A 22,572-nucleotide genomic window follows, 5' to 3' on the forward strand; every position below is an offset into this window, starting at 1 on the left:
CGGCGGCACAGAGAATTGCTATTGGTTGGGAGCGGCACTGGCCTCCTTCCCACCCCCTCCATTGGCCAGTTCCGTAAGGCGGAACCTGTGAGGGGTTGGGTTTGAACCAGGGATATTTCGGAGCCAGCGAGCGATCCTAAAGAGACCCCGGAGCCGGTGGGAGAGGCCGCTGCAGCCGCGCTGCTGGGTGAGTGCCCTCCGCCTGGCCTGCCACTCCATCCCTTAGTTCTCAATTGCTAAACGGCCAGCCCTCGGCGCGCCTGCGCGAGACCCTCCCCTCCCCCCCGCGCCGTCCCACCACCCCCGCCACCCCCACGCGCCTGCGCAGGACCCCCGGCTACCGCGCGGTCGTCCGGACGACAGAAGATCCGCCTTCTCATTGGGCAGCTGAACTAGAGGATTCTAGTTCTGATTGGTGGTCTCTGTATTTGACCCTCCTTTTTCTCTTTAGCGCCCCGCGCAAGGCTCCTCTTTGTTGCAGGTTAGCCGCAGGCTGAGCAACTTCGGGACGGGTCGGGCAGTCCCACACACTGAACCTGAGGGTTGTGGTTCTGATTAGTCTTCTCTCTTCTGTCCTGCAGTTTCCAGGACTACGGGGAGGGTAATAGCTTTCCGTTGCATGATGCAAGACAGTGACCCCTGCAAATGGGACCTTACCTGGTCGTTGTGTCTCCCCCAGCCGACTGTGACCCCTGAGGGCGGGGATCAGGTGGCTCCCCCACCAAAGCGTGACCAATGAGGGCTGGGACCTAGTCTGATTCTTGTGTCTGCCCACCAGACTGTGACCAATGAGGGCAGAGACTAGGCCTGGTTCCTATCTTCCCCAGCAAAATGACCAATGAGGGCTGGGACCTGTTCTAGTTCCTGTGTCTACCGCATCCTATGGCTCCCGGAGGGCTGGAACAAGCTTTCAGTCTTTCTGTGGCCTTATAGTCATGTTTTTTAAAACAATAAATAATTAGATTATTTTAATCGTGTCTGTATTAATTGGTTAATTGAGTCCATTTACATTTCTTGTCATAATAAACTATTTGGATTTGATTTTATGATCTTATTATGTGCTTTCTATTTGTTCAGGTTTTTCCTTTCCTTTTATTCTCCTTTTTACATATCCACACACCTCCATCAGCCTACAAAGACATGACCACCAATGCCAGCCCCGTGCACCCATACTGGCCCCGGCACCTGAGGCTGGACAACTTTGTGCCTAATGACTGCCCCACCTGGCATCTCCTGGCTGGCCTCTTCTCCATCTCTGGGGTCTTAGTTGTGACCACATGGCTGTTGTCAGGTCATGCTGCGGTCATCCCACTGGGGACTTGGCGGAGACTGTCCCTGTGCTGGTTCGCAGTGTGTGGGTTCATTCACTTGGTGATTGAGGGCTGGTTCAGCCTCTACCACGAGGACCTTCTCGGAGACCAAGCCATCTTGTCTCAACTCTGTGAGTCCTGAGTTCTTCAGTGTGCTGTGGAAGGGAATTTCCTGGGCAGGGATTGGCTTAGATGTTTACCCACCCACCAACTCTTTTCCATTCATTTTAAATAAAATTTTTAAATTTATTTAACTTTTTGTTGCATATATATTCACATGGATCCAAAACTAAACAATTTAAAGAGGTATGCAGTGAAAATCTGCCTTCTATCCACCAGGTTTCCCCAAATAATTGCATATGTTTCTTTTCAGGGTTTTACACATAAATTACACACATAAGCCTCAGTTTGCTCAATTGTAAAAGAGGGATAATAAGTCATATCCAAATATATGTAAGACACTTAGAACAGTGTTTGGCAGATAGTAGATGCCATATAACTTTATTATCATCATCATCATTTTTATTTTTTCTTTTGTGTAAATGGTAACATGCTATGTACACTTCTGAACTTTACTTTTTTTAAATGAGGACACTTACAGAATTATTTGACTTTTCCAGTATTGATAGCATTTTCCACCAATATTTTGCTGTTACAAACAATACTCCTTTTTGGCCTCAAGAATAAATCTGCTAGAACATTCTTCTGCAAGTCTCCGTGTGGAGATCTGCTTTCATTTCTCTTGGGTAAATATGGAGGAGTGGAATGGCTGGGTCACATGGTAGATGTGTGTTTACCTTTATGAAAAACTGCCAAACTTTTCAAGAATGGCTGCACCAAAAAAAAAAAATGGCTGCACCATTTTATATTCCCACCGGCAGTATATGAGAGTTCTAGTTTCCCACATCCTCACTGACACTTGGTATGGTCAGGTGTTTCTTAAATTTTAGTCCTTCCAGTGGATGTGAGTGATATCTCATTATGGTTTTAATTTGCTTTCCCTTAATGACTAACAAAAGTTTGAGTAGCTTTCATGTGTTTACTGACCATTTGGAAATCCTCTTTTGTGAAAAACCTATTCCAGTCTCCTATTTTTACATTGCGTGATCTGTCTTTTTCTTGATTCTCTGCTCACTCTTTCATTTACTCATCTGTTCACCTTCTCTCTCTCTCTCTCGCTGTCACTCACTCATTGGCTACGTCCCTCACTCCATCATTTACACCTGCCTCATTTTATTCCACGAACATTTATTGAATACCAGACAATCACAGCAACACTTATTGTTCTGTGTCAGGTTTGCACACATTATCTTGTATACATATATTAACCCTAGAGTCCAAACAACTACCCCATTTGACAGATGAGGAAACTGAGGCATGGGGAAGTTAGTCTGAGTTCCTTTTCCTGCTGATATTCTTCATGTATGTCTCTTGTCTTCTTCAGGGAAAGAGTATGCCAAGGGAGACAGCCGATACATCCTGTAAGTGTTTGCCTCTGTCAAGGGAGACCTGTGTTTTGGAGGGGTGGTGAGTCAGGGACCACTAATGGGGTGCCTTGTGGGGAGAGCACAGTGATGCCAGTGCCCCCCAATCCTTTCTCTTGCAGGAATGATACCTTCATGATATGTATGGAGACCGTCACAGCTTGCTTGTGGGGACCACTCAGCCTATGGGTGGTGATCGCCTTTCTCCGCCAGCAGCCCCTCCGCTTTGTCCTACAGCTTGTGGTCTCTGTGGGTGAGGAGAGGGCCCACACTGGGTGCTTGAGGGCTTAAAGGGGGAATCCACAGACATGGGGGCATCCCTGCGGGTGGGACCTCTCAGTGTGCCCATCCAGGGCTGAGTCAGACTGAATGACAAACTCCCTGAGGTTCTGGAACAGCCACGCCCCTCTTGGCCTGCATTCTCAAGCGAGGCGGGTTCATTTCTCCTCCCACTCCATCACAAAGTCTCCCATGAAGGTTACGGTTACATGAGGTGGCCCATGATGGTGGGAAGCCCCCGGATCCTCCAGGATCAAGATTCTGAGTTTCCTTCATCTGAGATTCAGTCCTCTTATGTTCTTACTTTGTTAACTTTCTGGAAATGTGAGTTCTCTTTAGTCCTGGAATCCTGAGCTGTCTTGAATGAAAGAATTTTGAGCTTCCTTAAATTCTAGAGATATGAACTCTCCTGAGTTCAGAAAGTCTCAGCTTCTGATTTCTGGAAATCTCACTTTTCTGTTTTCTCAAATCCTCAGCCGTATGATTGCAGAACTCTTATGTCTCTGAATTTGGGAATCCTGAGCTCTGATGACTTGGAAAATGGCTTGGAATTGTTCCCCCTCCTTACAGGATTTCCTTCTTCCCTTTCTATCTCCCACAGGTCAGATATACGGGGATGTGCTATATTTCCTGACAGAGCACCGTGAGGGATTCCAGCATGGGGAGCTGGGCCACCCGCTCTACTTCTGGTTTTACTTTGTCTTCTTGAACGCCCTGTGGCTGGTGCTGCCCGGAATCCTCGTGCTTGATTCTATAAAGCAACTTGCTCGTGCCCAGAGCACGCTGGACGCCAAAGCCACAAAAGCCAAGGGCAAGCAGAACTAATGAGTGATGAACTGGGCTTGAACACTGGCTATTGAGGAACTCTCCACCTGCCAGAAGATTCCAATCCTTGCTCTCACAGGTTGGAAGGACAAATCGAATTGATCTGTCAAACTCAGGCTGATGGGTGGACAGGGGGAAGAAAGGAGCTGTGTGGAGCTACAAAGGTACAAGAGAACCTTGGAAGTCTGTGATGGGGACAATTTTTTTAAATCAGGAAATAAAGATCTTGACCCTATACTGAGAGATCTTTAATGACTAACCCCAGAGATGCCCCATGACTGACCCCATAGACCCCTCCAGCACTCATTCCACAGACCACCATTCTCTCAGCCATAGACTGCCATCATCATCATGTAGACCTCGAATCTATGACCTCACAAATCCCCATCACTGACCCCACAGATTCCTCTGATGGCTGATTAGATCCATGAATCACACCTGTCAGCTCTTTTAAGGCGTGATCATCCACCCACACCCTTGGCGTTCTCTCCAGAACACACCTTTCTTTTTGCAATATGGACAGGCTGAGAATTTTCCAAATCCCAGTTCTTCAGTTTACTCAACCTCTTGTCTCCTGATCAGGTACCCCACAACTACCCCATCACTAACTCCATAGACCCCTCATTACTCACTCCAAAGACCCCCATCACTACCCTAACAATCCCATCACTCACACCAGAGACACCACAAAACTCACTCCACCACCCTCCCATCACTCACACCACAGACACCACAAAACTCACTCCACCACCCTCCCATCACTCACACCACATACTCCATCATTAACAACTAAGATACCCATCACTCTCCCCACAGCCTTTCATTTGCTCCATAGACAGACCATCATTCACCTCACAGACCTCTGTCACTCACACCACAGACCCCATCACTCACCCCAACAGACCTCCCATCACGTACAACTCCAAGACTCACCTCATAGACTCCCTATCATGTGTCACACAAACCCTCTCACTCTCCCCACAAACCCCCTATCATTTACCCCATAGGCCTCTTATCACTCACCATACAGATCCCCTATCACCACCCTATAAACTCCCCATAACTCACCCTGCAGAATCCATCACTTACCTTACATACCCCATCACTCACCCTATAGATCCCCAATTACCCCACAGATCTTCCATCACTTACCCCATATCCTATCACTCAACCCCACAGACCACCTATCATGTACCCACAGATACTCTTCACCCTATAGACCCCCATCACTCATCCTGCACTCTCTGTCATTAACCTCATAGACCTTCAGTCATAAAACAAATGGGTACTTGAGGAATTTTGAGGAGATGACAAAGAATGAATAATAAAACTGCAGATACCTGGAGACTGGCTCCAGGTAACCTGTGCAGAGCAGGACTTCAGTTTAAATCCTGGTTCCGCTCGAGCCTACAGTGTAGCTTTTGAGAAATGCCTCACTGTTAAGGCCAAAGCCGTGCTTCACTTTCTCACCTCAAATCCATCACTTACCTCATGGTTTACTTAAGGCATGCTGGCCTCCGTGCTCTTCCTCAGACACACCAGGCACAGCCCCACCTTCCGTCCATTGCACTGTCTGCTCTCTGTGCCATTTACTATCCCTTTAGTCTAGAGCATGTTTTCCCCTTTCATTCAGTGCTTTCATCTGTAAAATGCTGATAATAATAGTACCTATCTCATAGGGGTTTTATGCAGATTAAAGGAATTAATATATTTAGACTATCTGGCATACACTTTGTTGAATGGAACAATGAACAAATGAAAGAGAAAGTTCTCCCCAGCACTATGGCAAGGACCTCCTTTTTGAATTCCTTGCTTCCAGTATCTTTCCTTCCAGGGCTCTCTCCACAACCAAGACAGGGACATCTGATCACATCATACCCCCGTCTAAGACCTGTGCTCCAGGGCCCGTAGGATAAAACTCCAAGCTCTAGGCTAATGTTTTCCTCATTCCACCCTATGGTAATTTTAATGAGAAATAGACTTTCAAACTCCCTGTTTCCATCAGAAAATCCAGCAGTGCCACAGAAGTGTTTTAGAATTGCTGACTTCTCTAAAAAGGTAACGTTAAGGGTAGCATCCATACAATACTGCAGCAACAGCTGGAGTCCAGGTAACTTACAGGACTCCTTTGTGAGAAATTACATCTGTAAGGGCAGCCTGTATTCTGTCCAAACCATATAGATGTTATACAGTAAAGTGAGGAGAATGCCTTTTTGCGTTTTGTGGCACATAAAGTTTCTCAAAGGAGTCTAAGCTATGTCCAGTATTCAGCTGATATTTGGTGGACACACACCATTTAATAACAGGACCGATCTCAACGTGTTGTAATGATTCAATAAAAACAAAGGCAAACTTTAAAAAGCTAGGACCTCCAGAGAGCATACAAATGGCTTTTTTGGGTAAATTACTTATTGAAGTATAACATGCGGGCAGAAACTGCAAAAATCATAAATGTACAGCTCCATGAATTTTCACAACGTGTAAACTATTTTTTAAAAGATTCTGGAAAAAGAATTATTCTTCGGTTCAGCGGATTCATTTGAAGTGAGGAGCACAAGCGTTTGAAATAGATGACATCATCTCTAAGCAGAGACGCGAGGCGACTTGGGGCGGGATGTGGAGCCTTGACGTCGTGGCGCAGCAGCTTCCTTTCCCCGCCCAGTTTTCTCGCCCGAATAAGTCGTCACTTTAACACGCACCTAGGTGAACCCGGAAGCAAACTGCCCAAACAACCAAACCAAGGACAAGGGCGGGGCGGGCCCTCAATAGGCGCCTGCACACTGGCTAAAGTGAGGCAAAATGCCCGGCTTTGGGGGGCGGGGCTCCTGGCAACAGCACACTGTGCGCACGCGCAGAGGCGACCTCCACCCTGTGCCAGGTGGGGGGGTGGGTAGGGTCCCGTGGCGGCCTCTGCGCCTGCGCCCGGGCGCAAGGTGGGGCCGCAGGCGCCCGCATTCTGGGGTGTGCGCAAGGGTAGGGGGCAACGGTCAGCTGTCACCCGGAGGCGGGTGGTGGAGGGATGGCGACGGCCTCTGGATCCTCGGACTTGGCCGGCTCCGGAGCGCCCCCGCCTGGTGGGGGAGCCCAAGCGGCAGCTGAGGAGGAAGAGCGAGAGGTGGTGCGGGTCCGAGTCAAGGTGAGGCTGGCGGCCAGTCGTCCAGCCCGCCCAGAGCTCCCTGGGGAAGGGAAGGCGGTGGCTGTCTTAGGCTGGAGGGCGGGACCTGAGAATTGGGGTGTTACGTGAGGGGCGAGGCTTGAGGGCAGAGTGATGGTGGCGTGAGTGGAGGGTGGGGGAGAGGCTGGACCTGGGAATGCGAGGGCAGGGCATGGGGCGTGAGGACTGCAAATGGAAAGGTAGAGGCCTCTGGAATGGATGGGTGGAGATTGTGGGTAGAGAGGAGGGGCTATAGGGCTGGAGGAGGGGCCTTAATAGTTGAGTGGGGCCTTGAGAAATGAGGGAGACTGTTGCTGTCTGAAAAGGAGCCGCTGACATCAGTCAACATATGTGTTGAGAGTGCACTTTTGTGCAAGTCCCCACCCTGGATGAGCGGACATACTCGTCGGGGAGACAAACAGCTCAATAAATGAGATGCTTCAGACACTGGTAAATGTCATGGGGAAATGACGAAAAAGGTTCGGAACTAGGGAGTTACTTTAGCCAAGGTCGTACAGGGAAATTCCCAGAGAGGTACTGAAGGAGCAGAGACCCAAATAAAAAAGAGTCAGGCATGTGCATGTCAGGGGGGAAGAGTGTTCTAGACAGAGGGAACAGCAAGGGCAAAGGCTGGGAGGTGGGGATGAGCTTGGCATGTTCCCTTAGGTTCCCATGTTGCTGGAGCCCAGAGAGCGAGGGGAAGAGTGGTAGGAGGTGAATCGGAGAGGGAAGAGAGGGGCAGGTTGTGAAGGGCCTTTGGCGTGTACTCTTGAGTAAGAAAGCTGTTGCAGTGGTTCCAGCAGGCAGTCGGTGATGGTGGCTCAGACTAGGGTGGTGGCACTGGTGGTGATGAGAAGAGGGTAGATTCTGGTGAAAAGTGAACAGATCACTTCAATGTAATAGAGGAAGCTCAAAGGTAGAGGTTTGGGAGTTCAGAAAAGAGAAGATGCCTGAGCTGTGAGTGAGCCAACTGAAGAAAGTGGGAAGGACGTACCAGACTGGGGGATCTGCATAAGCAAAGGCCTGGAGCCTGAATATGTTCAGAGTAACTTCCAGGAGTTTGGTAGTACCAGAGTGTAAAGTTCAAAAAAGCTGACTGGAGAGAGGCTGGCTGGGGTCCTATAGGTCCACCTGTTGGGGATCCTGGGGTTCCCTTTGAAGAGATTTAAGCAGGGGAGTGTTGTAGATAGATGTGCTAGATTGGTGGCAGCGTGGAGGACTGGTTTAGTGAGGGCCAGACTGGACATGGTGATCCAGGCAACCATCATTGAGGGGATGTAGAAGAAGCATTGGGTGCCTGGACTATTGCAGTAGCCCCCTCACTGGAACACTCCTTTCTCCTTTGTCCCCCACATACTGTTCATAGAGCAGCCAGAAGGATCCTGTTAAATCCTGAGTCAGACCACATCCCTCCTCTGCTCAGAACCCTCCCAAGCCTCCCCCACCCTCCACTCAGAGCAAAAACAACAGTTCTCCCCATGGCTCAGAACTCCCGCCTTGATCTGTTCCCTGCCACTCACTCCATGTCAGCATGGTGATGTGACCCCTGATGGCCTACCCCTGTCTTCTCTCCCCAGAAATGTGAGAGCTTCTTGCCACCTGAGTTTCGCTCTTTTGCTGTGGACCCCCAGATCACCTCACTCGATGTGTTACAGCACATCCTCATCCGAGCCTTTGACTTGAACGGGTGAGTAACGGGATGCTGGGGAAAAACCAGTGGGCCACCCACCTCGACAGCGGTTGTTTGGCATTTTTACTGTTGTTGTTTGGTAAAGGGGGAGGTTGTTTTATTATTATTATTACTATTATTATTATTATTATTATTTATTATTAGTATTAAAATAATCCCACAGTGAACAAACAGCCACATACATATCTTGGAATATTTGGGGAAATCTAGTCATAGGAGTAATATTGCTGAGTTAAACGGTGTATGCTTTTTTAAAATTTCAACAGATGTTTCCAAAATGTTCTCCAGGTAGGTATTACCAATTTACAGTCTCACCAGCAGCACATAAAATTCCTGTTTCCCTCACACCCTCACAAACACTGGCTACTAGAAAACATTGGAAAATTCGCCAACCTGATAGATGAAAAGTAGTGTCTCTTGGGGGCAGGTGTGATGGTTATTTTGTTGTCGTTGTTATTTTGGACGAATGCACATGGTAACAAACTCAAAGAATATAAAAGTGATGGGTATTTAGGATGTTTCCATGGTTACAGTGGTTATCACACAACATACTTCTTTGCATAGTTGCACAGGTGTATCTGAAGAATAAATTCTTAGTTGTTATTTGACTTTTTGTGCATAAACATTTTTTGTTGTGAAAAATAACATACAGAGTGCTTTTTTTTTTTTAATGGGATTTATTTATTTATTTATTTATGGCTGTGTTGGGTCTTCGTTTCTGTGCAAGGGCTTTCTCTAGTTGCGGCAAGCGGGGGCCACTCTTCATCGCGGTGCACGGGCCTCTCACTATCGCGGCCTTTCTTGTTGTGGAGCACAGGCTCCAGATGCGCAGGCTCAGTAATTGTGGCTTACAGGCCTAGTTGCTCCGCGGCATGTGGGATCCTCCCAGACCAGGGCTCGAACCCATGTTCCCTGCATCGGCAGGCAGTTTCTCAACCACTGCGCCACCGGGGAAGCCCCAAGATTGCTTTTTTTTTTTTATGCACAAGGCTGCTTTCTTCCCACTTCTATCCCTCAGCTACTCTGTTACCCTCCCTAGAGGGGACCACATTACCAGTTTCCAATGTGCTCTCCAGATACAAGCAGGTGTGTATCTGCTTCTGTTTGTGAAACAAAATAGAAATAAACGATCTGACCTCAGGCTGCCTGAAATCCTTGGCACAGTGCCCAGCACACAGTAGGAAGTTGTTTTCAAAACCATCTATCCTCCTCGGCTTCTTTTGGAAACTGTCCCAGAGGCCTCCAGGGCACTGGGGCACTGAAAGCTGCCATGTCTCCTCTGTCCAGGAAGAAGAATTTTGGTATCAGCTACCTGGGCCGGGATCGGCTGGGGCAGGAAGCTTCTCTCTCACTCCTGTCTGACTGGGACCTCAGCACGGCCTTCGCCACCGCTTCCAAACCTTACCTGCAGCTGCGTGTAGATATTCGGCCCACTGAGGATAGTGAGTACCTGGTGCCTCGCGGGCACTGCTCTGGGATGCCCCCCTTTCCCCGTGGATGACTCCACTCCTCACAATGCACTCCCTCACAGTGGGCTAGGGAGCAAGGAATCCTGGGTCCAAATCCTGGCTTGGCCACTGGCCCTCAATTTCTTTATCTGTAAAGCAGAGATAATGGTATCTTAGGGCCATGATGACGATTAAACAGGGAAATTCATGTAAAATGCCTGGAAAGGTGCATAGCTGCATAGTGAATGCTCAGAAAGTATTAGCTCTAATAACAATAATGATCACATTTATTATAGCATATAATATAGTAATATATAATTGTATAATGCAATATAATAATAGAGATACAGTATTATATGTTTCAGTTATAATAATATTGTAAATATAACAATGCTGATTATAGTCATGGTAATTGTATTTATTCATTCACTCACCCTGCACTCATATTCATTTGTTTGTTCCTTTTATCTCTCAGCCACTTCCAGTCTTCTCATATTTGTTCCCCTAGTCTTACCTGTACTGGTCCCTGGGAGCCCACAGATAAATTAAGACACGGTCCCCAAAATTTGATTATGGAGCATACATTAGAAAATAATAGTGTGTCAGTGTTAAAGTTCCTGGGTATGGTAACTATGTCATGGTTATTGAAGGAAAATATCCTTGTTCTCGGGAAAAACACAGTTAAGTATTAAGGGGTAAAGCATCATGATATCTGCAAATAATTCAGCAAAAAAATAAATGTATATATATGGAGAGAGCAAGATGAAGCAAATGTGGCAAAAATGTGAACAGTTGGGGGAGCTAGATGAAGGACATATGGATGGTCAATGTATTCATCTTTTAACTTTGTCATAGATTTGAAATTTTTTAAAATAAAAAGTTGTGGAGTGGAAGACACGGTTCCCAGCCTCGGGGAATTCACAGTGCCTATTTGGGGTGACTGAGGCATTTTATTTTACTTTATTTATTTATTTTTAATATTTATTTACTTATTTGGTTGTGCCAGGTCTTAGTTGTGGCTTGCTGGCTCCTTAGTTGCGGCATGCATGTGGGATCTAGTTCCCTGACCAGGAATCGAACCCGGGTCCCCTGCATTGGGGGCACAGTCTTAACTACTGTGCCACCAGGGAAGTCCCGAGGCATTTTATTGATGTCATAATAACATATAAATAGCTAACATGTGTCGAACACTTGGGGCCATTCTGCACACATAATGTTTATTCATTGGATTGTCAAAACAATCCTACAGGGTAGGGACAATCGTTATCCCCATGTTATAAATGGGGAAACTGAGGCTCATAGAGGGGACGGGACTTGTTCTATTCCTACCGTTGTCTTATTTCCCAAGCTGCTGCAAATACACGAGTTTGTTTCTGAATTCCTGATCCCCTTACACTGATCTCTTTGTTCAACCCTAAGCCAATTCTATGTTGTTTTAATCATGTAGCTTTATGATATGTTTTAATGTTTTCCTTTTAAAATTTTTTGTTGAATATTCTCATGCACTTACTGTTCTTTTTTTTAAAATTATGTTATTTATTTATTTATGGCTGCGTTGGGTCTTGGTTGCTGTGCACGGGCTTTCTCTGGTTGTGGCAAGTGGGGGCTACTCTTCATTGTGGTGCATGGGCTTCTCATTGTGGTGGCTTCTCTTGTTGCAGAGCATGGGCTCTAGGGTGCGTGGGCTTCAGTAGTTGTGGCACGCAGGCTCAGTAGTTGTAGCGCACGGGCTTAGTTGCTCCGCAGCACGTGGAATCTTCCCGGACCAGGGCACGAACCCATGTCCCCTGCACTGGCAGGTGGATTCTTAACCACTGCACCACCAGGGAAGTCCCACTGTTCTTTTCATTTAATAGAATTAGCTTATCATTTCATTAAAATCCTGATGGGAATTTGATTGGAGCTGCTTTTTTTTTTTTTTTTGGGCTATGCCACGCAGCTTGCATGATCTTAGTTCCCTGACCAGGAATGGAACCCAGTGAACCTGGGCCCATGGCAGTGAAAGTGCCAAGTCCTAACCACTGGACTGCCAGAGAATTCCCTGGAGTTGCACTTTTTAATGAAACTGTTTTTTTTTTTTAGCCGCACCACGTGGCTTGTGGGATCTTAGTCCCCCGACCAGGGATTGAACCCAGGCCCTCCACAGTGAAAGCACAGAGTTCTAACCACCGGACCGCCAGGGAATTCCCTAATGAAACTAATCTTTAATTATCCAGTAAATACATTCTCCTTATTATAAATAATGCTGAAGTCTCCTGGAACCACTGTGCCTAATCTTTTTATTTATTTATTTATTTTATTTATTCTATTTTTGGCTGCATTGGGTCTTCGTTGCTGCACGCAGGCTTTTCTCTGGTTGCGACAAGCAGGGGCTACTCTTCGTTGCAGTGCGCGGGCTTCTCGTGGCGGCTTCTCTTGTTGGGAGCACGGGCTTCAGTAGTTATGGCACACGGGCTCAGTAGTTGTGGCTCACGAGCTCTAGAGTGCAGACTCAGTAGTTGTGGCTCACGGGCTTAGTTGCTTCGTGGCATGTGGGATCTTCCTGGACCAGGGCTCAAACCTGTGTCTCCTGCATTGGCAGGCGGATTCTTAACCACTGCACCACCAGGGAAGCCCCCACTGTGCCTAATCTTGTTCCCCTACCCTTTGCCCTGCAGGTGCTACTTTGATCAGTTTGATGTGTAACCTTACAGGTCCTTTATTTATTCACACACACATACACACAGACAAATTAGTCTACATATAGAGATACGTAAGTATATTCATATTTGTATATGTACACAGACGGTATGTGTTTAACATTAATGGTATCATGCTATACATTAATAGGTAAGTAAGTGTCCAATCGATGGAGCTGTTACAAATATTATTAATGGAATTCTTGGGATCGTGTTCATGACTGTGAAAGCAACAGGCATGTTGTGACCACTTAGATGGCCCAGTCCCTCTTTCAGGGAAGAAGTCAGTTTCTGTCACCTCTACAGTTGGAAGATTACCAAGCCTAGACCATCAACCAATCTGTGCATTTGTGATATGAATCCTCTTTCTGTCATATGTATTGCAGATATTTTTTTCCAAGCTTATCTTTTTGTTTTATGGCTTTGTTTATGGTGCTTTCTTAGTCCTATCAAAAACTAAAATTCGTATGCAGTCTTATACATATATCTGTCTTTTTCTTTATGATTTCTGAATTTCTCCTTACTTTGGAACATCCTCCCCATCCACAAGCTTATACAAATATTCTCCTACATTTTCTTCTAATATGCTTATTATTTTCTTTTCTATATATAAATCTCTGTCAGCATTGTGATTAGTAGACCTAGCTTTAAAAAAAAAATTCCAGACAAATAGGTATGTCAGCATCATTTATTAAATAACCACCTTTTCTACACTGATTTGAAATGCCACTTTGGTCATGTACTGAGTTCCCATATGTCCTTGGATTTATTTCTGGTCTTTCTATATTGAATTCCACCAGTTGGCTCTGTTTGTCTCATGCTATGCTAACACCAGATTTTTATCACAGTGGTTTTGTGATACATTTTAATAAGGCAAGCATTGCCTTCCTCCCACTATTCTTTTTTTTGGCTCTCCTTTTTCTTAACTATTCTTAAATGTGAATTCTTTCATATGAACCTTAAAATAATTTTATCCAGTTCCAGGAAAAAACCCATTACATCACTGATTGGCATTGCACAATATATATAATTTAGGATTTGGGAGGTTTGACAATTTTATAATAAGGAGGTGCAGTACGTCTAGTACATATTGTGTAATACTGCAAGAAGGGCCTGGGGCAGCACCCCATAATGAAACTTGCATGTTTCTTCAGGGAAGTGTGTGCATATTCACACTTAGTGGGTTACATAAAGACTAGATATAGGGCTTCCCTGATGGCGCAGTGGTTAAGAATCTGCCTGCCAATGCAGGGGACACGGGTTCGAGCCCTGGTTCAGGAAGATCCCACATGCCACGGAGCAACTAAGCCCGTGCACCACAACTACTGAGCCTGCACTCTAAAGCCCGCGAGCCACAACTACTGAAGCCCACGTGCCACAACTACTGAGCCCATGCGCCACAACTACTAAAGCCTGCGCACCTAGAGCCCGTGCTCTGCAACAAGAGAAGCCACAACAGTGAGAGGCCCGTGCACCGCACCAAAGAGTAGCTCCTGCTCACCACAGCTAGAGATAGCCCACGCACAGCAACGAAGACCCAATGCAGCCAAAAATAAATAAATAAATAAAGTAAATTAATTTATTTTAAAAAAAAGACTACATATAGTCACACGTCAGTTCGGATCCGGTTTTGCCACTAGATGAGTTTGGGCTTGTAGAAATCCTTTGTCCATTTTATTAACAGGTTCTTTCTTTCTTTTAAAAGTCAATATAGAATATCTCTCTTTTCCTGTCATGTTTTTGGTCTTTTTTTTTTTTTAACCCACTGAGTTGTACACTTTATTTATTTATTTATTTTTTAATTTGGTTGCACCGGGTCTTAGTTGTGGCTCACGGGCTCCTTAGTTGCAGCATGTGAACTCTTAGTTGCGGCTTGCATGTGGGATCTAGTTTCCTGACCAGGGATCAAACCGGGGCCCCCTGCATTGGGAGCGCCGAGTCTTATCCAGTGCGCCACCAGGGAAGTCCCATGTTTTTGGTCTTGAGCGGTGCTTTTTCTGACATTCACATGGCTGCTCTTGCTTTCTGCTTGTGTTTGCCAGGTATACCTTCATGTTTCTTCAATTTTTAACCTTTCTTTGTCGCCTAGTTTTAGTATGTCTCTCACAAAATCTCCATAGCTGGATTTATGCTTTTTTACACAATTGACAGTGAAATCTTTTGACCTCTTTTCCCCTCCAGTCTCCCCCACCCTCCCTAGCCCTTGAAATGGAAGCTTTGGAACACTTCTCATTCTCATTCTCCTCCTGCTCCCTAACCCTTAACTTCTGGGCTTTGCTCAGACAGTAATTTTGTTTCTTTTTCAATTCCAGGCTATCGTTATCTTTTCTTTAGAGTCAGTCGCTTATGTTCCAGGAATCCTAACGTAACAATGTCACAAACTCCCAGTCACAGTCTCTTTGTCATTTTATGTTTAACTGTATATATTAAAAACTTGTGGCCTGTCACCATTTACCCTCCCTTTTGCCTTCCCCCACCCACCTTGAGCCCTTGTAGTCATTCAGTAGTCATTTCTTAGAGAACTTCTTTGTTCTCCTCCAGTAAGGTGCATGGGTTAGATGTATGCTAATGATCAGAAACTTCAGTCGTGGTGGATACGTACTGGGTTGGCTGGATGTGGGACCCTTGGATCTCAGGCCTCTCTTGTCAGTACTCCGTCGGTGCTGCAAGCCACCGTCTTGCTTCCAGAGTTGTGGAACAGAAGCCCATCGGCAATCTGACCTTCTTTCAGTTGTAAGCAGCCTGTTCTTCGTCTTTGGAAGCTGGCAAGAGTTTGTCTTCATTCTTAGAATGTGGGCATTTCGCCAGCAGGTGAATAGAGTTGGGGGAGCCCGTGGTCTGTGCTGTTCGTTGATGCATCCTATCTGAGACCTGCCGAGCCACTTCTTTATCTCAGGGACAGTTTCCTTCATATCTGGGTAATTCTGTCTCCACCTGACCCCTTTGCTCCTCCTGCATTTCCTAGGGTTTGCATGTCAGGTCTCCTGGACTTGTCCTCCAAGTCTCTCTGCTTTCCTCTCAAATCATCAAGCTTTACCTCTGTGCCTTGACAGGGGCTCCTCTCTTTGGTCTTTCAGACCATTGGTGTGACCTTCTTCATTTTACCTGTTGAGTAGTGCAACCTTCTTCATTATATGTGTTTTCATGTTTTAGAAAGCCCACTCTGGCAGCTGTTGGGAGAGGGTGCAGAGGGGCAAAGGGGAGGCAGGGACTGGTTGGGAGGCAGTTTCAGGTGAGAGGCGTGGTGTGAGCTGAGAGAAGAGGTGGAATTGAAGTGTGTTCTGCATGCAGAAGCTATGGAGCTTGGCGATGGTTTGGCCCTGGGAGTTGAGAGAGTAGGAGGCGGCAAGGACATCTGTCAGGTGTGGGACTTAAGCAACTGAACAGGTAGAGACGCTGTTCACTCACATGAGGAGCAGAGGAGGAGGTTATGTCTAGAGTGGATCTTGGGCTCCCCTTTTGGACCCCTTAGGTTTGCATGGGACACCTAAGGAGAGGCAGTGACATCCACTTGTGGCCCAGGGTTTGCTTCCCCCTCAGCTCTGTGGGAGAAAGTATAGTGGACTTCATGGAAATGTTGCTTAGGGGCAGCATTTGCCTGCAAATGACAATGGCTTGACCAAATCCCAGTTGATTTGTTTCGTATAATAGAGTTTGAAAGCCACTGGTCTTTGCTGTTGTCAGCTTAGCAGCTCTGTGGTGCCAGGGCCGACATCTCTCAAGTCTCTCGAACTTACTCAGGTGGCCACTGCTGCTTCAGCCACATGACATTTGAGGTGGGAAGAAAGGATGCAAGGGGGAGTAAAGAAGAGAGAGAAGGGACAGACTTCTGCTGATGTTGCAAGGGCCAGAATTGGATAATATCAAGCATAGCATTGTTTCTTCTGTCTAACATGCATGGCATACCTGTTCCACAAATACTTTTGCTAAAATTCATCTGGGCCCTGGAGTAAGGTAAATGAGATTCACATCCCAGCCCTCCCGTTTCCTTGGCCACTTACTAACTGTTCCAACCTGTTTGTCATGGTCTGCAAAATGAGAATGATAATGGTAGTCTATATCAATTGTGGGAGGAGGGCTAGCAGGAATATAAGATTAAGAGTTTGGGCTCTTGAGCTTTGGGCCTGGCCTTCAAATTTCGGCTCTTTCACCCACTTGCCGGGGGGCCTTGGGCAACTTCTAGTCCTGACTGTGCATGTTTCCACATAGAGTGGCGATAATAACAGTGCCTAACTTAGAGGATGGATGTGAATATTAAATGAGTTAATATCTGCAAAGGGCTCAGAACGCTTCCTGGCACTTAGCCGTATGGAAGTGTTGTCTACTGTTCTTATTGTTTATATTGACGTTAAGCCCTGTCACAGTGCCTGGCACATAGTAAGTGCTTGACAAATATTACTTTATATCATTAAAATACTACTATTAGAGTCTAACCAGCCATTCTGTGAGACAGTTTCCACAAGAAGATTATTCATGGTTTTATCTTTTACGTGATTGGGATGACATGGGAAGGGAGAGGGGAGTGGCTCATTGCCCTGTGGGTGGCCTGGCTTTGGAGGGAGAGGAACCCGGCCCTGAGGTCTGGGGTTCTCATCCGCATTCTCATACGGCGTCATTCTGTGTGCCCAGGCCCGCTGCTGGAAGACTGGGACATAATCAGCCCCAAGGATGTCATTGGCTCCGACGTGCTGCTGGCTGAGAAGCGGTCATCGCTGACGACAGCTGCCCTGCCCTTCACACAGTCCATCCTCTCTCAGGTGCTTTCAGGGAGCCCCGGGGCCCAGCTGTGATTGGAGGGCAGGGCATCCCTGGCACCCCCGATTCCGAGCATGCCGGTGGGCACCTGCCCCTGGCCTGCCCAGCTGAGCGGTGGCCTCCCTCCCTCCTTCCTTCACAGGTGGGCCGCACCTTGTCCAAGGTCCAGCAGGTGCTGAGCTGGTCATATGGGGAAGACGTCAAGCCCTTCAAGCCTCCCCTGAGCGATGCGGAGTTTCACACATACCTGAACCACGAGGGCCAGCTCTCCCGCCCCGAGGAGTTGCGCCTGCGGATCTACCATGGTGGCGTTGAGCCCTCCCTGCGAAAGGTGAGCCTTCTTGGTCACTCATTGGATCCATCACAGCAGTCATGAATAGCTCAAGAGACACATGCGGTGGGCCACACTCTCGGGGATGGCGTGGAAGTATTCCAGCACAGCAGGCTTACCTTCAGGAGGGGCTAGGAGTCAGAGGCAGGAAGGCAGGCTTTTCCAAAGGAGGGCAGAGGCCCAGGGTGGCTGGGTGGTGATGGAGCCACACGAGGGTGTGGCAGCTCATCTGTAGACCCTCAGCCTCATCCCTTTCATCCCTGGCCAGGTGGTGTGGAGGTACCTTCTGAACGTGTACCCAGACGGGCTGACAGGCCGCGAGCGGATGGACTACATGAAACGCAAGAGCCGCGAGTATGAGCAGCTCAAGAGCGAGTGGGCCCAGCGAGCGAGCCCTGAGGACCTGGAGTTCATCCGCAGCACGGTCCTCAAGGACGTGCTGCGTACCGACCGGGCCCACCCCTACTTCGCGGGGCCCGAGGACGGCCCACACCTGCGGGCTCTGCACGACCTGCTCACCACTTACGCCGTTACCCACCCACAGGTGTCCTACTGCCAGGGCATGAGCGACCTGGCCTCGCCCATCCTTGCCGTCATGGACCACGAGGGCCATGCCTTCGTCTGCTTTTGTGGCATCATGAAGCGCCTGGCTGCGAACTTCCACCCTGATGGCCGCGCCATGGCCACCAAGTTCGCTCACCTCAAGCTGCTGCTGCGACACGCCGACCCTGACTTCTACCAGTACTTGCAGGAAGCTGGTGCCGACGACCTCTTCTTCTGTTACCGCTGGCTGCTGCTCGAGCTCAAGCGCGAGTTCGCCTTTGATGACGCTCTCCGCATGCTGGAGGTCACCTGGAGCTCGCTGCCCCCCGACCCTCCCGAGCATGAGGTAGAGCTCGTGGGCCCCCCCAGCCTTGTGGCGGACACTGGCTTTGGGGGCCACAGGGGACGGCCCGTGCGGCAGAGGCACATGCTGAGGCCCGCCGGTGGAGGAGGTGGTGCTTTTGAAGATGCTGTTGACCACTTGGCCGCCACCAGCCAGGGGCCTGGTGGCGGGGGGCGTCTCCTGAGACAGGCCAGTCTGGATGACCTCCAGCAACTCAGGGATAACACAGGCCCCAGGAGGGACCTCCTGGTCCAGCTGCCCCACCCAGCTGCCCTCATCAGCTCCAAGTCTCTCTCTGAGCCCTTGCTGAACTCCTCAGACCCACTGCTTTCCTCCTCTTCCCACCCTGATTCCCCATCGTCTTCATCTCCATCATCCACCCAGGACGCCTCTCCCACTGGTGACGTGACTGCAGGATCCCCCTTGATGCCAGAGGTGGGCTCCCCACAAGACCCTGGGAAGTCCCTGCCACCCCCACCCCCACTGGGCCTGCCCCCGCCCCAGGAGTTCGGCCGAGGGAACCCATTCATGCTCTTCCTGTGCCTCGCCATCCTGCTGGAGCACCGTGACCACATCATGCGCAACGGGCTGGATTACAACGAGCTGGCCATGCACTTTGACCGCCTCGTGCGAAAACACCACCTGGGGCGCGTCCTACGCCGGGCCAAGGCTCTCTTCGCTGATTACCTGCAGTCAGAGGTGTGGGACTCAGAGGAGGGGGCCGAGGCCACAGCCCCATCTTGATCAGACTCCCTCCAGCCCACTATCAGCCCCACCAGATATCCGTTCTTTGCCAAGAGGGCCTACACATGAGACCCCACCTCCCTGCCTGCCAGCCCTAGACATGGGGGAGCATAGTGCCCTCTCTCCCCAGGTCTGAGAGTATGGGGCTCTGCTTCAGTACTGCCCCATGGCAGCCACGGCCTCTTTTTTCTGTTTTTGTTGTTTTGTCTTTAACAACTGTACTTTGCACACATGAAGGTCACTGTGGTCTGTGTATTTCTCCGCCTTCTCCCTGGTTTTTGTTGTACATGGAGTCCCCAGGGCCTGTTTACCTGCTGGAGCTGAAATACTTCCCATTTCAGGTGAAGGGCGGCTCCTGCTTCCCCAAGTGGCAGGAGAATGGATGCTGAGAAATCAGTTCTAGAAGGTGAGCCCAGGTCGAGGACTGCTTGAGGAGGCCTGAGGCTGTTTTGTGGTACATCTGTCTGCCTGTAAGGGTCTGGATGATGTCTGTGAATGTATGTTTTTAGGACACGCCCTTGAGTGAGGGATGGGAGAGAGAGTTCCTGATTCAGAAATACAAAGACTGAATTACAAAGTATGGGCTACTTAGAAACACTGGGCCAGCTACCTCTAGCATTCCACACGTCACCATTTCTAGGATCCAGACCCTTCTCTGTGAGTCTTATGCACTAATGCTAGTGGTCCTGGGCAGGGGTCTAAGGTTCCTATTCTTGTCACTTGCTTTGGGGACAGCTTAAGGGACTGTGGCCTTGCCATGCCTCAGGCTGTCAGCACTAAACTGGGTTTCCAGCTCATGGATACCTCTCTTAACCATTTCAACAATAGGAACCATTTATTTGCCTTCTCCGTCCCACTACTGTGGACAAACAAATCAAGCACTGATAAAGCTCAGGCCCTAAAAGGAGTCACCTACCTATGTGGAGGATAATGATCCCAAAAAGTTCATTTTTCCCACTTACCTTCTCAGAAGGCAGATTCTCTCACAGGCCGAGTGCTGTCCCTCCACAGAAGACATGGCAGATGATGGATGAAGTAACTTGGGGTCCTTCAGGTCGTGGCCTCACTGTGCCAGGTTCTGGCCAGAAGTTGCTGCTCTAGGCAATACTGACAGGTGAGGGGCATGAGGGCAGCTATCCTCTCATCTGTCTCTCCCAAAACAATGTCATATAAAGCTGGAGTTAACTCTTAAAAGGCTCCCATCACCCCCCAGTGTTGGACAGGAGGCTGACCACTCCTCAGATGAGGGCTCAGTCACCGGAGGCAGGACAAGACCATTCTGTGCCTAGGGTCTCCAAGACTGTGGGTCTAACAAGTGCGGATAAGGGGCTCAGGCACCCTGGCCCCAGGGGCCATCCATGATATGGGAGAATCTGGCCCTCTGAGGACCTGAAATGTCCCCTTTGTCAGTAACCAGCTGACACCCTCTGGGTGCATTCTGTGATTTATGAGCTTAGATATTTGAGAAGTCAGACAAGTCAATTCTGTGTATGGCAGCTTGGGACCTCTGAAGGCCAGAGGAGTCCTTTCTGTGAACAGGAGGCTCAGATAACCTGAAGGACAGAAATCTCTATTAGTTTCCGAAGTTACTTGGGACTCCTGGCTCCTGCTAAGATGGCAGACAGCACAAGCCACTGATTCCCTTGCCCAAAAACTACTCTGGAGAAACTACAGAGGGAAACATGAGTTTCAGAAACTAGCACAGATATTAAGACCTATGAGGAGGTGGAAGGTTATCTTTAACTGACCTGTGTTTTGAGTGGTGGATGGCTGGAGGCAGCAAATACAGGACAGGTTAGAGAGTTAAGTTCTGGCTGGTGCCTCTCCCCCATGTTGAGTTGCCTGCCCCCTCACTGCAGAAATCATCCAAACCACTGGTACAGGTGTCTGGCGGGGGGGCTAGTATCAGGGTATCAAGCACCCTGCTGAGGGGAGGAAATGAGCAGCCAGAGGAGTGATTACTCCCCCACTATCCCCCTCCAGACACCAGGGCTAGTGGTAACACCTGGGAGATGACCCCCCTCTTAGGGTTTAAAGATGAAACCTACCAGCAGAATTGTTGGGTGGTGCGATCGTAGATGGGAGTGAGAGCTCTGCGTGTGTGGCGCCTGGGACTCTCCACCCTCTGGCTCATCTCCCCTCACACGCCTTTACCCCTTGGACTCCAGGTGATTAACCAGAGTCAAGTCTGGCCTTCAGCCTTCCCTCAGCACAGTTACCAGCCAGAACAGCTGCTCACGTCAGGGGAATATGAGCTCACTGCCAAAAGAACAAGACACCCGGGCAGTATAACGACCTCCAGTGAAAACTAAACTGGATGTATTAGTTGTCTATTGCTGTATAACAAATCACCCCCAAACTTAGCTTAAAACAACAAATATTTATTTTCTCAGTTTCTGAGGGTCAGGAGTCTGGGAGCAGCTTAGCCATGTGGTTTTGGCTCAGGGTCTCTTCTGAGGTTTCAGTCAAGTTGTCAGCCAGGACTGCAGTCAGCTGAAGGCATGACTTCGCTGAGCGACCCACCGCTAACATGGCCCACTCACAGAGCTGTTGGTAGGAGGCTTCAGTTTTTCACCACGTGAGCCTCTCCGTGGGGCTCCAAACAACACGTGGTCCCAGCAGGCAGGCAAGAGACCGTGACCAAGACAGAATTGCAATGTCTATTATAACTTAACCTCAGAAATGGCATACCATCACTTTTGTTGTATTTTCTTGGTCACATAGGCCAACCCTAGTAAAACATGGAGGGGAGCCATGCAGGATGTGAACATCAGGAGGCAGGGATCATTGGGGGCTATATCAGACTGGCTACCACACTGGGTGTCATACAGTATCTGAAGCAGAAGTACTGGGACATACAGATGAAGACTTTTAAATAAGTATAATAAGAGAGAAAATATAAAACAGGAACAAGAAATAGAAAAAGGACTCTAAGGTATGACTATGATGGTAGAAAAAAAGAAACAAAAATACTGTAAATGGAGAAGA

The 22,572-nt window shown here is 48.4% G+C and overlaps 2 protein-coding genes across 6 annotated transcripts; both read left to right on the top strand.

Moving 5' to 3' along the window:
- Nucleotides 1-53: 53 nt before the first annotated feature.
- Nucleotides 54-4,133, top strand: EBP (EBP cholestenol delta-isomerase). Of its 4 annotated transcripts, none has more exons than XM_057538696.1 (5): nucleotides 54-187; nucleotides 1,078-1,441; nucleotides 2,755-2,791; nucleotides 2,917-3,047; nucleotides 3,675-4,133. In XM_057538696.1, exons 2-5 carry the CDS (start codon nucleotides 1,141-1,143, stop codon nucleotides 3,896-3,898), a joined length of 693 nt encoding a protein of 230 aa, XP_057394679.1. In that variant the 5' UTR covers nucleotides 54-187; nucleotides 1,078-1,140; the 3' UTR covers nucleotides 3,899-4,133. The 4 variants fall into 4 exon arrangements, with proteins under 4 accessions (XP_057394679.1, XP_057394680.1, XP_057394681.1 ...); XM_057538697.1 differs by having other exon boundaries at nucleotides 68-187; nucleotides 1,130-1,441; XM_057538698.1 differs by lacking the exon at nucleotides 54-187 and adding an exon at nucleotides 453-481.
- A 2,672-nt stretch (nucleotides 4,134-6,805) lies between these two features.
- On the top strand, nucleotides 6,806-19,820 carry TBC1D25 (TBC1 domain family member 25). 2 transcript variants are annotated; one of them, XM_057539129.1, is made up of 6 exons: nucleotides 6,806-7,034; nucleotides 8,630-8,739; nucleotides 10,030-10,184; nucleotides 17,498-17,625; nucleotides 17,766-17,954; nucleotides 18,223-19,820. In XM_057539129.1, the coding sequence occupies exons 1-6, from the start codon at nucleotides 6,918-6,920 to the stop codon at nucleotides 19,582-19,584; spliced, it is 2,061 nt and encodes a 686-aa protein (XP_057395112.1). In that variant the 5' UTR covers nucleotides 6,806-6,917; the 3' UTR covers nucleotides 19,585-19,820. The 2 variants fall into 2 exon arrangements, with proteins under 2 accessions (XP_057395112.1, XP_057395113.1); XM_057539130.1 differs by lacking the exon at nucleotides 6,806-7,034 and adding an exon at nucleotides 7,344-7,502.
- Nucleotides 19,821-22,572: the final 2,752 nt, after the last annotated feature.

The sequence above is a fragment of the Balaenoptera acutorostrata genome, chromosome X (assembly GCF_949987535.1).
Source record: "Balaenoptera acutorostrata chromosome X, mBalAcu1.1, whole genome shotgun sequence".
Lineage (NCBI taxonomy): Eukaryota > Metazoa > Chordata > Mammalia > Artiodactyla > Balaenopteridae > Balaenoptera > Balaenoptera acutorostrata.

Coding starts and splice junctions, on each gene's coding strand:
- TBC1D25 (XM_057539129.1), top strand. CDS start 6,918: ATGGCGACGGCCTCTGGATCCTCGGACTTGGCCGGCTCCGGAGCGCCC. Junction 7,035..8,629: donor TGGTGCGGGTCCGAGTCAAG/GTGAGGCTGGCG, acceptor TTCTCTCCCCAG/AAATGTGAGAGCTTCTTGCC. Junction 8,740..10,029: donor CGAGCCTTTGACTTGAACGG/GTGAGTAACGGG, acceptor TCCTCTGTCCAG/GAAGAAGAATTTTGGTATCA.
- EBP (XM_057538696.1), top strand. CDS start 1,141: ATGACCACCAATGCCAGCCCCGTGCACCCATACTGGCCCCGGCACCTG. Junction 1,442..2,754: donor AGCCATCTTGTCTCAACTCT/GTGAGTCCTGAG, acceptor TGTCTTCTTCAG/GGAAAGAGTATGCCAAGGGA. Junction 3,048..3,674: donor ACAGCTTGTGGTCTCTGTGG/GTGAGGAGAGGG, acceptor TATCTCCCACAG/GTCAGATATACGGGGATGTG.